The sequence below is a fragment of the Brassica rapa genome, chromosome A04, assembly GCF_000309985.2.
Source record: "Brassica rapa cultivar Chiifu-401-42 chromosome A04, CAAS_Brap_v3.01, whole genome shotgun sequence".
Lineage (NCBI taxonomy): Eukaryota > Viridiplantae > Streptophyta > Magnoliopsida > Brassicales > Brassicaceae > Brassica > Brassica rapa.
In genome coordinates, this window is record NC_024798.2 from 3,682,582 (window position 1) to 3,700,371 (window position 17,790).

The 17,790-nt window shown below is 28.1% G+C and overlaps 1 protein-coding gene and 1 pseudogene across 1 annotated transcript; both read left to right on the plus strand.

The window, feature by feature from the left end:
- Positions 1 to 5,321: 5,321 nt before the first annotated feature.
- LOC103863374 lies at positions 5,322 to 8,273 on the plus strand (annotated as a pseudogene).
- Positions 8,274 to 8,473: 200 nt separating this feature from the next.
- LOC103863251 lies at positions 8,474 to 17,552 on the plus strand. Its single transcript, XM_033290465.1, has 2 exons — positions 8,474 to 9,163; positions 9,260 to 17,552. The coding sequence occupies exon 2, from the start codon at positions 16,375 to 16,377 to the stop codon at positions 17,290 to 17,292; it is 918 nt and encodes a 305-aa protein (XP_033146356.1). The 5' UTR covers positions 8,474 to 9,163; positions 9,260 to 16,374; the 3' UTR covers positions 17,293 to 17,552.
- The last annotated feature ends 238 nt before the right edge of the window (positions 17,553 to 17,790 follow it).

Sequence of the window (17,790 nt, forward strand, 5' to 3'; positions counted from 1 at the left end):
TATTGTTTAAATCCAATTATTGATAGCTCAATAAAAATTTCTGGTAGACCCAAAACTTAAATGATAAGATTAGAGATTAAATGTAATATTATATTTTAGGAATAAGTCTATTAATTCTATTTTTTTTAAAAATCACACATGAATCAAAGTCGTGACTTCTGTTTTATTATACAAGATATAGGATATTAAGAATCGGTTGTTATAGTTACCTATATTGTAGATATTGATATATTCATTGTAAATCTGGTATCAAGTATATTAAATCGATGATATTGTTGAGGTTGTTATGGAAAATAAAAAAAAATTAACGTGATTCTGTTTCGAAAATATAGGAAACAAATTGAGAAGGTCACAACAACAAAACAATATGTGAGCTTGATCTCCAAACTTTAAAATAAATGCTTAGAATATCCTATATGTTACTACACTCACGAAAATTAGATATTCTTTAAAAGTAGATATTGCTTTGATTAGTTATAACCGAATAGGAATTAATCTTTATTTAATTTGAATTGTTAACAAAATAGATGTAGATATCTATTGTTGCAACTGAATGTAGATATTCTAAATTTCTTATAGACGTTAACAATGGACCAACTTCATCTTCTCCAAATTCATCAATGTGTTCAGTAAATTATTAACATAGGTTCAGAGCTTACAATCCAATAATCTTTAGTAAATGGTAAGACAACTAAATAAACGTAATTGTATCAAGCGACCATTATTTAAATATTTTTTTTTCATTATTTAAATATTGTCTTTTGCTTTCATTGACTTCAAAAACAAAAATGGACGTTAACAATGGACCAACTTCATCTTCTCTAAATGCATCAATATGTTCAGTAAATTATTAACATATGTTCAGAGCTTACAAACAAATAATCTTTAGTAAATATTGTCTGCAAACACAACACTACAAAACACACTATGTCAAATAATCTGGAAAGACGTCTGTGAATGTCAAACTTTACATGAAAACCAGAAACTCTCGTGAATTATAGAGTTATATCTAAGTGCAAAAAAAAACAAAACCAGAAACTCTTGTGAGTTATAGATTTATGTCTCTCGAGAATAGTTTTTAATAATGTCTTTTATTTAATATCAAGATTACTAATGATTGAAAATGATTGAAAATGTAATGTAACCAACTCTAGTAGATAGTCCATTTTTTTTTAAAATCACACATGAATGAGAAGTCATGACTTCTCTTTTAATATATAAGATTATCATAAAATATTATTAGAAATTAAATTTGAATATAGGTTTGGTTTATAAACGAAAATTTCAATAAAATGAAATTAATTAATTTCAAAAATACATTTACTAATAATTTTTAAAGATTTTGTTAGAAATAAATATTCATTTCTATTGAATTTTTTTTTCAAATTTTGTTTCTAATAAAATAAAAATCATTATTTTTTTATGAGTAATATTTTTATTTGGACCATCATTTAATTTTCTATTAAATATATATCACTAATGCTAATATATATAATATTTATAACTACTTTAATCATAATATCTTTTATATCTTTTAATTTTTTAAAGAAAATTTAAAATTCTAACAAATCTCTTGAAAAAGATTATAATAAGATCTTAATTGTCATAAATTGAATATAAATATTTTCAACTAATTTTGTAATTAGTAATGAAATGTTACTAAAAAAATAAAATTATATCTTATTTTATCAATTTTATAATAATATTTATCATTTTAAAATAAAAACGTTATATTGAACAAAATATGATAAAATTATTTTAAATTGATAAGTTTACATATTTTATTTTCATAAATATAAAATATTTATGCTAAAAATATAATATGTTGGTAGAATGGTTAATATTAGTAAACTATATAATAAATGTATAAAAATTTCTCTTATCTTAAACTTTATAATAAACAGTAATTTATTATATAAAATTAATAAACATTAAAAATTACTAAAAAATCTAGCGATTTGAATTACGGATCATGATTATAATAAATTAAGTTCAAAATTGTTTTCATATATGTTGTTTCATGCATTAAAAAAATTAGTTTAGCAATCAAACGCAAATTTAATAGGATAAATATATAATAAGCAACATATATATGTGATGATTTTAATTTACAGCATGAAAACTATAAAATTATTATATTTGGCATAATTATACAAACATTTAAATATGTGAGTAACATTAAAAATATATAATAATTATGTAAAACAAATATCTATATATATAAATGTGAACATATATACCCGCACGGTTGTGCGGGTAGAAATCTAGTTACTATTATTAAAATTGAAACTAAAAGTAGTGAAAACATACCGATACAATCCAGTGTTTGAAGAGTTGATTTCAAATAGTTTTGGATTCTTTGATCGACTATTTTTCCGTAGCTATTCCAATTGAATAAATTTGGGACATTAAATTGATCACGATTAGATTTTACCAAGAAATAAATATAAAATGTGAAGATAATGAATTTACCTGAGATTTATAGATGAGACAACTGTTTAGTCCAGAGGAAAAAACTGAAGAAAATGACGAATGATCAAAACATAAGTGGCTTCAAAGGAGGAATCATTATGATAGCACATAAACCAAAACCAGAATCAGCAAACCAAAAATATATGTATATATAGAAAATCTTAACATTCTAAAACAAATAAAAAATTACTAAATTGAAAGCATCAAAAATTTAACATCATAAAAATTAAGTGACTTCATTTTTCTAAATGACCTTTCACGATAAGTTTTGAAATATAATATATATTTTTTAATAATTTCTCTAACAATCATATGCCTATAAGGTAAGAAAATATCTTGTAATATCCTATCAGTAAAGTAAAAGAGAATATCTCGTGAGTGGATTGCACCAAAATTTTGGTTGAAAAATTTCTGTACAAATATTTAAATATTAAATGCATAAAATTAGGAAATAAGATTGTTTGTTTTCAAAAGTTTTTAAAGTACACTATTTTCGGAATACCGATCTTTTGGACGAACACAGATCATATTCATCCTCTTATGGGTGGAGAAGTACCTGCCCAGCTAGATCTCTGGTTAAAAAAAGGCTAATTAAAAGAGTGGAAACAAGACAATCTATCTCTGTATGGACAGATCCGTGGATCCCCGCTCCTCGCCCGAAGTCAGGAATACCAAAAACAAATACTCAGTACTTAAATCCTTCTTTAAAGGTGGAACATCTCCTTAATCCGGCTGATTGTTCATGGAATGTGGACTTGCTTAATGTATATATATATATCCTGATGATGTGAAACTCATTAGAGGTTTAGCAGTAAGTAGATCTCAAAGACCAGACACAGTGGGGTAGAGTTTTACGGAGTTTGGTAAATATTCGGTTAAATCAGGTTTTCGAGTTGAATCCTTATACCCAGATAGACTTCAAAGGATTAATACGTTTGATATTTTTCATTTTTTTAGGAATGCTGAATCACCATTTAATATTAATTATTCGTTTTAATGTGATTTATTAATATGTGTATATTCTGTCGGAATATTTTTTAAATTAATTGATTGGTTTGAAATTAATTATAATGAAAGGCTATAATTAAGGAATAACATGATAATTTCCAAAATACCCTTAATAAATGACATAATTTACATTGAAAAATAGCAAATTTTAAGGGAAAAGTCTCAAAGTGTATCATGTTTAATTGTATAGATTTAAAAATTTAAACTATAAATAAGATATTTTTCTAATTATCCCAATGATTATAAAGTATACACTAACAAAAGTAAATTTATTTTAAAATGCATTATATTTATTCTTTGAAAAATACCATCAAATGAGTTTGACACATACAAAAAACTATGTCGACAAGTTTTTTTTTACGTATATGCTATATATATTATTATGAATGTTTACATAAAATATAAAGTACCAACAAAAACATACCAAATCAGAATCATAATTAAATATTTTTAAATATCAAAAAATTATAAATAAAATATTTCTTTAAATTAAAATGAAGTTTAATTTCAAATAATGTAAAATATAAAAACAAAATAATCAGAAAGGAATCGACTTGACATATATATTAGCTCTTTGGAAAATTGACGTCAAAATATTGATAAAATTAATTACAAGCTAAAATGTGCCAAAACATACAAATAGCATATATATCAACAATAAAATAGTTAATTAATATCAAAATTGGTAACCCGATAAAATAACTAAAATAATTAAACATTAAATTTAGATATATTTTTATTATTTAATTCTAAAGTATTAGTACTAACTTAAACATGAGTTGTTTATTAGTGTCGGTCACGGCAAGTTTGTTATTGTGAATATTGGTCAGCCCAAATATTAATTTGCTGATTGCATACCTACCCAGAGAGAAATGGTGACAATTGTAGTCTTTTGACCCACTAACACTATGTCTTTTGACCCATATAACTTACATTAACGTCCGGCAAAAAATGACCCAAATATTGCGGAGGAGACTCGGGAACTTGGCTACACGTGCGAGAAAATGACCCAACGATTTGACGAGAAAAAAAATTATTTTTGTAAAACAGTTAAAATCTATATATATAAAGAAATGTTCGCCTCTCTCCCGTGAAGCCACGTCATCAATTCGTGCGTTCTGGGAGTGACACATGTCCCATTTTATATTTAGGGCCAAAATAAATGAATGCAGTTAAGGGTAATTGAACCCAGCACCTCTAGCACTGGTAATTTCTCTTAGAACCACTAGGCTTAAGTCACTTTTTATAAATATGTGGCCGCGAAAATACTTATTATCGTTTCAGCTGGAAGCCCATGCTTCTTCTGCTTGTGACCAGGACCGATACTGAATTGACGTCAAGATGAAGATCGTGAAGTTAAAAACTTTGCTCCAAACAATTTTGCAATGTTTCCAACCTTTATAACTTGATGCATATAATATATATCAAAATACATTTGTTGTACACGCTTTTATTAGTTTTGCTTTTAAAATAAGATATTTACAGTTATAAATGTTTTGTGCCAGTGAAGTAATTGTTGAAAAATATCTATACATATGCCATTTTAAAATAACACCCAACTTCTATATATAGTCAATACATATGTCCATGTTATATTCTAAACTAAATATTTTCTCTTTTAAAAATATAGAAAACAATTTTTTTAGTCTATAAGCAAATGTTGTAGAGCAAGTATGCATTATACAAAATAATATATATTTAAAATCCATACACAAAAACATAAAAGTTGTTATAGGCCTCTTTCTGACACATGCACACTCCACTATGAATAATAATTAAAAAAAAAAACAGTATTGTCATATCAAACTTTATCACAAATCCATATTTGTACATCTATAATTATGAGTTGGACAATTAGTTAATTTGATACAATACCAAAGCAAGAATAATCGAAAAACAACTATACCACCGCATACTAATAAGTAAGACATAACAGATAACCAAATTCTTGAATCTTAAAACAAATTTCAACTCAAACATTTAATGAATATCAAATTAACTAATATCCCGCCCGTAGGGCGGGCCAACCCTAGTATACAAAATAACAAACAATAGTTGAGTTTCCCGTCAAAAGTATTAGATAGTTTTAAATTAATTGATTATATTAATAAACTAACATGTGGTTGCGCTTAATTAATTGGTAATGGCGAGACATAATAAATATTAATGGATAACATAACGAAATCCTAATAGAATCGATGTTGAGGCACATACATCACCATCACAACGGATCACCCAATCTATTGAGGTGGAGTAGTCAACATTACCTCAAATACATGGATGGGGGCAATGAACACGAGAACGAGCATGTGACCCTTCATTCTAAACTAGAGGTCTCCAAAAGGTTATGCTGGTGTAGAAAATTGGTTTTCAAACGTATATTTTTCATTAGATGAGTAGATATGTTCAAAAGGTTACGCTGTTGTAAAAAATTGGTTTTCAAAAATAATCAGTCGAAAATATCATGAAAATGTTCGAAATCAGTTAATGTTGCGTTATTAAGGGTCCTTGTGCTTTTTTAAGCCCCTATAATTAATTACTGTAATTTTATCATCAAAATATATAATCAATATATAAAAAATTATCTAAAATTGTTAATTTGTTTGATTTTGTAAATATAAAAAATTCAGACTATTATGTCTTTTTAAATATTCTGCAAATGTAAAATTGAAAGTGCAAAACAAAAAATTAGACCCTTGTTGTCAGAAAAAAAAAATGTGGACCATATTACTAAATGTTTTTGATTTTTGGTGGGCTCTGGGCAATTTCAATGCTTTCCCTCCCACCTAAATCGGCAGTGATGGGCCTGATGGCATCTTATGGATGTGAATTCTTTCACGTTTAAAATTTATTTTAAAGATCTAGGCTTTTACTATTTGTATGCGAATATTTCAGCAAGTAACAATGTTACTTTAAAAATGTTAGATGGGTGTGTGTGAATAATATTACAAATGTTAATATGTGGGAAATCTATATAGTACGATAACTTAATTATATGGGGCATGCAATGATACCAACTTTAGTGGCCGAGTATGGAGGGTTAAAAAATCTTATGTGGTGGTTGCTAGAAGAGGTTATAAAAGGGGTACTCTTTATACGAAGGTGAGCATCTCCCTCTCATTTTACTGAATATACCAATGGCTCCCGGAATTTCGGGTGAAATAGCCGGAGAATCTAAGCTCTATGACTATGAGTTCAGTGACGAAATACCAGTGATATCTCTCTCTGGAATCGATGATGTTGGTAGGAAAAAGGAAGAGATCTGCGGTCAGATAGTGGAGGCTTGCGAGAAGTGGGGCATGTTCCAGGCAGTTGATCATGGTGTTGATACAAATTTGATGGTTAATATGACTCGCCTCGCTCGAGACTTCTTTGCCTTAACTACTGAAGAGAAGCTCCGGTTCCACATGTCCGGTGGTGAGGGTGGCTTCAGCATCTCTAGTCACCTCCAGGTAACGCCACCACAGTTCGAACCAGATGTCTATTTTTCTAATCCTGTTATTTATATAGGAATCTTCATATGTAGGGAGAGGCTATGAAGGACTGGAGAGAGGTAGTGGTGTATCTCACGTACCCTGTAAGCAACAGAGACTATTCACACTGGGCAGATAAGCCGGAGGGATGGTTGAAAGTGACGGCGGAGTATAGCGAGAGGCTGATGGGTTTGGCTTATAAAGTCCTTGCGGTTTTGTCTGAAGCTATGGGCAGTGCCGTCCCAAAGATTTATGAGGCTTAAAGCATGTCAAATAATGTGGCCCTTCATAAAAATTACCAATGAAAAATATATTTAAAACTGGCTGTGGTCTGGTTCGAACTAGAGACCAAAAGCTCTAACATCTCTTACTTTTCCCATTTAAGCTACAAGTAATTTTTGAAAATGTGGCCTATTTTTTGTATTTATAATATGTGGCCTGAAGCCAATGCTTCATTGGCTTTATAGAAGGGACGGGCCTGGCTATGGGACTTGAGAAAGATGCACTGAAAAATGCATGCGTTGATATGGAGCAGAAAATCTTTGTTACTTATTTCCCAAAACGCTCTAAACCTGACCTAGCACTCGGAATGCGTCACACTGACAACGGAATCATCACTTTGCTACTCCAAGACCAATTCAGCTGTTTACAAGTTACAAGGGACAACGGCAAGACATGGGTTAGAGTTCCGTTTGTTCCAGGAGCGCTTGTCATCAATCTTGGTGACATTGGTCACGTTAGTAATTTCTCACATTCCGTTTCGTTGCATTATTCTTCATTTTTGTTTATAAATTTGATTTGTCAAATATGATTTTCTCTTGAAGTATCTGAGCAACGGGAGGTTCATGACTACCGACCATCAGGGGGTGGTGGACTCAAACTCAAGCAAACTTTTCATAAACACATTCCTCTTTCTGGCTCCTCATGACACCGTGTATCCACTAAAAGTAAGAGACGGAGAGAAGGCAAAGATCGAGGAACCAATCAGTTATGAAGCGATAACTATGAGAAAGCTGAAAGATCTCTAGCTGGATCGCCTCAAGAAGAGCATGGCCTCTCAACAACCCTCTCCGAGTTTGTTGCTCAATTACGTTTTATTGGTAATTACAAAAAAAATTACGTTTTATTGGTCATTGTTAAAAGAGAAAAATACTAAGATAGCACCAAACCAAGTTTTTGTTCCCAAAGTAGTACTCAAGGCTCAAAGTCACAAAAATAGGTTTCATTAAAGAGGTAAATATACACTTATACCCCTTGGGTTAATTAATCCAAACCTTAGGGTTTAGAGTTAAGGGGGTGGGGTTTTGGAATTAGGGTTTAAAATTTTATAAAAAATAAATACTAAAATAAAAATAAAATTTTAAAAACAGTTTCAAAAAGTATTTTTAAATTATAAAAAGAAAATAGAAAAAAATATAAAAAAAAATTTCGAAAAAAAAAATTCAAAAAAGAATTATAAAAATTTTGAATCTGAAAAATATAATCTGAAACTATAAAAAAATTTTTTTTATTTTTTTATTTTTTTTATTTTTATTTTATTTATTTATATTTATTTTTGTTTGTTTATTTAATTTTAAACCAAAGGTATTAGGGATATTTTACCCTTTAATGAATGTCATTTTTTTATTATTGACAATTGCCCTTGTTAAAATAAAATGAACACAAAAATGAATAAAGAGGAAATAAATTAAAAGATAGTAAGGTATGAAAAAAAACTAATAAGTGAATGGCAACTGTAACTCTGTAAGATAAGCGAGGATTTAAAATAACAAAAACTAAATGAATAAAACTGAAATAATTTTAATTTTTTTTCTTAAAATGTAAATATTATTATAAATTATTTTATTTGCTGTATTTCCGTGACTCCCTCCTCATACCGAGTCGATTCGTTCAAGCACGCCGTCGATCATCCTCCAAATAAAAACTTCCCGACGCCTTTGATCACGGATCACCGTCGCTCGCTTCTCGTTTTGATCTCTCTCAAGTCTTGCCGGCGAGACAGAGAAAAAAAAAATCTAACCCTTCACGGTGATTGCATGGCGGCTGTGGAGGAGAACATAATCAGATCAAGTATCATTTCTTTTCAAGATTTCGACAACATCGGAGACGAAAAAGCGAAAATGACGAAGAAGCGAGATTAACGAAGAAAGAGAAGGAAAAATTGTTTTGACCTTTCGTGCGAAAACAACGGCCCAATAAACATGTGCCACGTATGGGTTCCAACTGATTCTATATCCCCTTATTAAAGGACCGGTTCTGCTTAATTTTATCATTTGTTATTTATTTTTTTCCTTTCTTTTCGTTAGAACCTCCTGCTGAACCCAGCGATGGAGCTGCTCTTAAGAATCTTTGTTGCACACTTGTTTGTTATATGCTGTGTTGGTTGCCGCTCCGTTCGGTTATACGTCGGTACTGAAATTTTTTGTTTTCCCATGTTCCAGATTACTAATTTGAAGGATTTTTTTTTACAATTGTATTAATACAATTTTGTTATGAACTATTATCTGAATGTCCATATAGGTCCATAAACTCATGTTCTAGAGGTTCTAAACCCTTGTATTGTATTCTTATATATATGTATTGTTGTCTATGGAATAAAAATAAGAATAACCGATTTTCTCTTTTTCTCTATTCACAACACATTATCACACACGCCTAATCCTAGCAGCTTAAAAAAAATCCCTAGCCACCAAGGAAAATAAAATCTAAAACCATGACGTCTCTGTCGTAACTCATCCCAATCATCGAGATAAGTATTCTCATCTGGGCTCATAGTTATTGGTTTATAGCTTTATGCTTTGTCAAGTATGCTGTTTAAAACATAGCTTGTCGTCAATCTCTTTTTTTATTTAGTGCTTCACGATTAACATGTTTAAGATTCATGATATATAGTTTCGTTTGGTATTATTGGTTGATATAAATTTATGATAAAAAAATTTCAACAAAATTTCATTAAAATTTTTAATACTCAAATTTATTACTACCCGGTTTAATACCTAAACTAAATATTTTGATCATTTTAATACATTTACTTTTAAAACTGTGCCTATTTTAATACTCAAACTATGCTAATTTTAATCAAAAGTATTAATTCAAACAAAACTTAAAAAATCTCTATAATTCAAAATAAAAATTGAAATTTAATTTAAAGTTTTAAGAATAAAATTAACTAAATTATTGATAATATTTTAAATTTTCTAAAAAAACTGAATTCTGAACAAAATAAATAAATTATCTAAAATTAAAAAAAAAATTGAAATTAAATCAAAAACTAATATTATAAAATTAAGATTATCCAAAATTTAGTTAATTTTATTCTTAAAACTCTAAGTAAATATTTAAGTAAATTTGAAAATTTTAAGATTTGTTTTGAATTTTAGGAGTTTTCTGTGTTTTGTTTGAAAATTATTATTAAAATGAGCATAGTTTGATTATGAAAATAAGCACAATTATAAAAGGAGTTGACTACTTAAAACCCCCTCTAACCAAACTGATTCCCCCTAAAATAATAGACTCATCAAAAACCCACCTAAATTATTTAATTCTAACTATTTCCACATCCGAAACTAAAAACATGAAAGTGAGTTCAATTCTCTAAAATTGTTTTTGTAATTAGCGATTACCCAGGATCTAAACACCAACCTTAAATAAACTAACCCAATAAAAATACACTAAATGAAAAATAATCTATACTATTAAAGCAAAATCACTCTTAGAATTCTTCTCTTGCTTTTTAGGAAAAATTACAAAGTCATGCCACTGACATTTAATTTTAATATAAATATTATTTATTTAACCAAATATCCCATATATATGGTAACTAATACTCTACACATATTTATGAATGATAGTAAGTCTGAATTTTATGCAAATTATATTTTATATTTAATTTTTGATATAATTTTTCGTACATAGTATTATTTAACAACTGAATATGAGTCTATACATGATTTTTTAAAATATTATTTACTATGTCATTTTGTACATAATATTTATATGTGATACACTAAAATTATATTTTGCTACTGTCAAGTTAAAAGTGGCTGTTATAATATTTTAGATTCATTCTAGAGGACTAGTTTACACTTTACTTATATGCGATCAATATCAAACTAAGACAATCAAGGTTTTTAAACTAACAAAATTGTAAAGAACAAGTAACAGATTGGTTTACATTTTTGGGTTGATGAAAACCCGATGCTTACTAGCCAACCTTGGCTCGACCCTACCAGATGGGAGAAGCCAAAATCCTTGTAGAAGTAAAGTTAAATAAGCATTTTTCCGTCTAAGGTTGCTATCGAGGATGAGAGTCGCTCTATCACTATGGTTGATGTGTTATACTCATGGCTGCCATCTAAATCTTCTAATTGCGGTCTTTTGGGACACAAAGCTTCTCGCTGCCTAGGTAAGCTTCCTCCAAGACAACAATAGAAGCCCTCCACCAATGCTGACATTGCTTCAGATGATGTCTCATTGTCCAAACCTTCACCTACTTTGCCTTTAAGTGAACCAGTCTCATTTAAGTGAAATTCCATACTTTTCCTAGTAAACCCTCATCAAATAACTCAATATGAATCGCGAAAAAAGTCTAAGAAAAGATATCTAAATAGGTTCAGTCCTAGGCGTATTAAACGATTCAAATTCCATTTTTTCCAATAGTAGAGGTCAATTTACAGTTATGAAACCTAAATCGATCTATCAAATTTGAAAGAAGTGGAGAGGCAAAACCCCAAACCGCTTGCGAATTGCGTGAGCTAAGAGGGAGTGATTGAGCGGCTTACCCTTGAAGGCTTAATAATACAATTCAACATTAAGAAATTTAAAAAAAAAAAACTCAAAACATACAATGTCATATATAAGTTTGGGCTAATAGTTGTTATGTTACACTAGCTCAAAGCAGCTACAACAGTCTCGAGTTGCAGCATTGTGAGAGAGTTATCTTCCAATCTCTTATCCTCTTAGAGAATCACACTGCTACAATGGTGATTGAACTGGTGACAGTGGCTGTTAGAAACTATTTTTTGAACATTATGAATAATGTATTCATCTGTCAAAAAATGAATAGCAAAAATAAATAAATAAAAAAATTTAAATAAAAACAAAACAAAAATATCTTAATATATTAAACAAATATTATAGAAGACAATATTACATCAAACAAGTTAATACACAATTTAACAAAATAAAATGCATAAAATAAAATTATATAAATAAGTTTTACAATTATAATAACATTCAGGTAAATTCGATCCCGAATCTATAATATAACCAGAATATTTTCCATAACAAGTTGTTGTATTCGAAGGTTGTTGTTGTTCTTGAGTTCTTCTCTTTATGATCCATTCTTGTACAGATCGAAGAAAATCACGAGTAGTATGATCACTAATAAATTCTAGGTTTGTTGAAATGGCAGTAAATGAAAATATTCGATTTTAACAATTTTTACATTGTAATTTACAAATACAAAATAAAAGTTCATTATCGCTTCGAAATGCAATAATTGATTATATGTGAGAGCATTATGAAGATAATAATTATGAATAATTATAAATTTTGAAGTCTTTTATTTATATATAATTTTCTATTAGAACGTAATGGTTTATTAAAAAATATTGTTTATAATATTTTTGTTGTATGATTTTAGTTTAAAAGTTTTATGCTCTTATTTGGTTTTTTCCTAAAGTAAAAAACATAATGTAAAAATATAAAAAATTAAGGCTTATTAAAGTTTATTATTAGAGAAGAACATCCTCAAATTTCAAATATAAGATTCAGCAAACCTAAAATATAAGGTTGCTCTTAGAGATGGAAGACGACGTTTGGCTTTGGTTTAGGGTTTTGGTTATGCCTCTCCACTTGTTCTACTAGTTTAAGATGATACACTTTTGCATAATTTTTCACTATAATAATCGTTTTGCCTTCAAAAGTAACTCAAAATTTCATGTTTGATAAGTAATGCATGAGTAGTCGTTCAAAATATTTTAAAAATAAGTTTTTTGTAAACAAATAATCACACGTTTATTCGACATTAAAATATCAAAATCTAATTAGACAACTAATTCTCATTAGAAAAAGGATTTTTAACGTTAAAACTTCTCAACTAAGTTTATTTTGGGTAAAAACCATCAAATTAAATATTTAACGAAAAAAATCCCACAAACTAACTTTATTTAATGAATTAAACCCTAACAGATCATAATTACCATTACTACCGGTAAATCTTTAGTTTATGAATTTCTACATTAAGTAAACATAATTGAGGAGTTTTATCATTAAAAATGTTTTTATAATATTATCTAAAACTTAGTAACTTAAATTTTCAAAATTAGCATTTTTTATTTTTTTTTGTAAATATATGAGTTTGATGTGTTTTTAACATCAACATTATATATAACAAATTAAAAATGTAAAAACCCAGAAAATATAATAAAAATTATCTAAAGATTTATATGAAATAAAACAACTAAAAGAATAAAAATGTATAAAACAAGAAAATAAAATCAAAATTATATCTTATCTAATAAAATGTAATAATAAATCTTTAGATAAATTTTATTATAGTTTCTGGGTTTTTAAATTTTAAATATATACATATATAATGTTGATGTTAAAAACACATCAAACTCATATATTTACAATTTTTTTTTAAATGCTAATTTTGAAAATTGAAGTTACTAATTTTCATATAACATTATAGAATTGAATTTTATTTTTATTTTTTGGATTTTTAATGGCAAAACCCCTTAATTATGTTTACTTAATATAGAAACCCATGAACTAAAGATTGACCGGTAATAATGATAATTATGATCTGCTAGGGTTTATTTCGTTAAATAAAGTTAGTTTGAGGATTTTTCATTAAATACTTAGAAAAATGATATGATCCAAGACCAAATTATCTATCTTCCATGTAAGTTTATATTGGGCCATAGCCTAAGTTATTTTATTTTATTTTTGTCAACAGCCTAAGTTATTCAACCCATCAAATTTCTAATTCGATAACATTTAAAGTACTTTTTATTCAGCAAAATGATGAATAATTATAAATACATATTTTAAGTAATAAAGATTACAAGTTTATAAGTTAAACTTACCAATGGTTTTTCGAACCTTAAATCCAATATCCTAAACCCTAAATTTAATACCCTAATCCCCAAACTTAAAATTTATTGTTCTCACCATCTTATAGTTTTTCTTTTTGTCAACATGTATATAGATATATATATATATATGTATATATATATTCATAATTTTTTATCTATATATTTTGTAATTTAATTATTAAAAAATATTATACCAAATTGTTTTTTTTTTGTGAAATCATTATTGAAAGTCACAAAAGAGTCGCTAACTAAATACTCGTTAATTTTGTGTCTAAAGAGTCGTTAATTGGATAATTACTAATTATGTATCTAAACAGTCCCTAATATACAACCACGGAAAGGCAGAGTAAAATGGTCTCAAATTTGCGACTATTTTGAGACGAAAAAAATTCTGACCAAATATTTGCGATTACCACTTTGAGTAGCTACATAGTCACCAAGAATGTATTTGCCACTATTTTGTGACGCATCCGGTGGTGGAAAATGATGTGTTTTCTAATATTTATCGACTTGTGCTACTGAATTAATAAATATTAATTAATAATAAAAAAATTATTTATTTTATTAAATAATTTTCTATTCAAACTTACCATCATTTTCTAAATATATTCTATTAAAGTGAAATACTTTTTAGAAATAACCCTTCTTTCATCTTACGAATTACAAATTGTGACACTAACTAATAATTGTTAATTAATCAACAATTATTTATTTTGTTAGATTATTGTCTATCCAAACTTACCATTATTCTCTAAATCTGTTATATTAAAATTGAAGTAGCTTTTAGAAATAACTCTTCTCTCTTTTTAATAATTACAGCTTGTGCCAGTTAATTAATAACTATAATTAATCAAAAATATTTTATTTTGTTAGATTACTCTTTATTCAAACTTAACATTATTCTCTAAATCAAATGATTCTCTAACCGGGTTATTTTCTAACTAATTTTTACAATAAAATTAAACAGATTTATTTAAGATGTCACATACAAACTTTAATTTTTATATATGCATGTATATTATTATCTCATTTCACATCAAATATAAACTATAATTTTTATTAGAACATATAAAGTTATTTTTCAAATATATGTTAAAAATTTTGATATTTGGCATTTAAATAAATTTAAATTTAATATTTTCTTAAGAATTAACGTAGAAGTGGAATTTATTTAGCATATAAATAACTTAGAGACATATATGTCTAACTTATTAAAACAGAAGTACATTTTATTTGACACAAAATATTGTATTTTGGAAATATAGATTTATTAATATACATAAACATACTAATTTATGTTTTGGTTTATCTATAAATACATCAAAATGATTAATGTAGTTAAGAAATATTAACTGAAATATATGTTGTATAACATATTATTTTGATTGTTTTAATAACCAATCACAATATAAGCAAACAAAAAATTATAGACAATTAAAAATTGTCTATTTATCATAAATGTTATATACTATAAATCGAACAAACATCCAGGATTCATGTTTGTGCAACCATTACATTATTATGTTTGTGAAGAATTTTATATGTCTATTCTATTAAGAAAACACATGTACGGATGTACGGGTTAAGCTCTAGTTTAAACATTAAAACAATAAACGACAAAATATTTAATCATAAGTGTAATGTGTAACTGTAAGGACTAAAATGCAAATAAAAATACGAAACTTCAAATTTGATGTTTTGAGTAGTGGCACTTCAAATATGAAGTCTTACTGTTCAAAAGTTTAAATTTGAAGTTTTGGAGTTTTTTTAGAATAAAACACTTCAACTTTGAAGTTATACTATGTTTTTTTCTGATTGATGACTTATTCCTTTGAGGAGACTAATTGTTTGTTGGTTTATAGATATCCTAAAGGTCACCACGTTCATGTGATGAGGAAGGCCAGTTGCAATATTGAACATGTTATACTTTTGTTTCTGCTCTTTAACATATCTTATTATGGCACGATCAGTAAGTCATGTTTAGACTTTTTCTTCGACGTGTTATATATGCTTTGGTTTCTTGGCTTTAAATATGTCCAAGTGTTCGTTTCTATCGTATGATTTTGGATAAAGACATACAAGCCAAAGACTTTTTCCTCCATTGAAAAGTAGCGGGTAAATCAATCAGTCTTATGGTTAGTAAATTAGTAGTTAGTGCTACTAGCCTAGTAGTATTATAGACAAATGGGTATAAGCATGTATGATCTTACAAACCCTCACAATCATTTCCTTCTTGTTTTTTAAACTCCTCACCATCATTTCCAAAACCAAAATCCAAGAGCTTTTCTTCATTTTTCTTATTTTCTTCTTTGTAAACGATGGGTTGGCTTTCGTTTTTGAATCTTCTAAAGGAAGTTGTGGGTATGTTCAACGAATCCCGCAAACTCTTTCTCAAGAACAAGAAGTTGATGTTCTCTGTCTTGGTATTTTCTCTCTTGCTCAATGGTTTAGTTTACTTGTTCAACATCCTTACCATTACACTCGAGATAACAAACTTGACTCAACATTTAAAGTTGTTACCTACGATGGATCCAAGCAGTGCGGAATACATAGCCCTACTTATGGAAGTTTTTGCAGAATTTGGCCTATTTTTTGTTTCTTCAGACATCTTTGGCGTTTTCTATTTCATCATCAACCTTTTATCCGTTCTAGTCATCGTCCACGCTTCGGCTCTTACTTATAATGATGAGAACGTCAACTTCAAAGATTTTGTGGTTCTGTCCCTTAAATCTTGGAAGGGACCTCTAGTGACCTATTTCTACATTTGTCTCTTCAGTCTTGGCTATTGGTTGTTCTTCGTTACAATACTTTTCCCTCTCCTTTTCTTAAGTACTGCTTCATTGATTTCCTTCGCAGCCGTGACCTGCGTTTTGCTTGTTCTGTTCGCATTGTTTGCGTCCTATCTAGCTATCGTCTGGTACCTATCTCTGGTCGTATCGGTACTCGACGAAACTTATGGGATACAAGCGTTGGGGGAAGCTGTAAAGATTGCTAAAGGGATGAAGCCAAAACTATTCCTCTTGAATCTTTTCTTCGGTTTATTGATCTTCGGTTTAGCTCAGATCGAGACTCTAGTGAGTCTAGTGATGTCAACATTTGTGGTGATGTTTCTACTTATGACTTACACCGTTGCATTTTTTCAATGTAAGGGCCACCACGGCCAAGACGTTGAGTCGCTGAGGGATGCTGAATATACGACACTACCAACTACTTCGCTTATGGGAGCATTGCCTTGAAAACTTTAAAGAGACTGACATAATATGTTAATAGTCTCGTGAATGGATTGCTTGTTTTTTGTTTCCTTTTGTTTTGGGATTTAGTAAACTACTAGATTTTGACCCGTGCAACCGCACGGGTGTTTGTTTTCACTTTTCTATACATAAATTATTGTTTTAGAACATAAGTTGTATATATTTTTAATGTTAATCATATACTTAAATATTTATATAACTATTTCAAATACAATAATTTTATAATTTACATATTATAATTAATTAATTGTTTTTGTATTTAATTTATGCTAAATTCTGACCCGTCTTTCAAAACTGGATTTTTTTTTACCAATATGTTTATGCTTATTCATTTTATATAATTTATTATTGTATATATAAAAGTCTAAGATATGTTAGTTTTTAGACATGTATTATATAGTTTGTTAATTTTAAGCTGTTCTATCATCATATTATATTTTAAATAAATATTTTATATTTATGAAAATAAAATTTATAAATTTA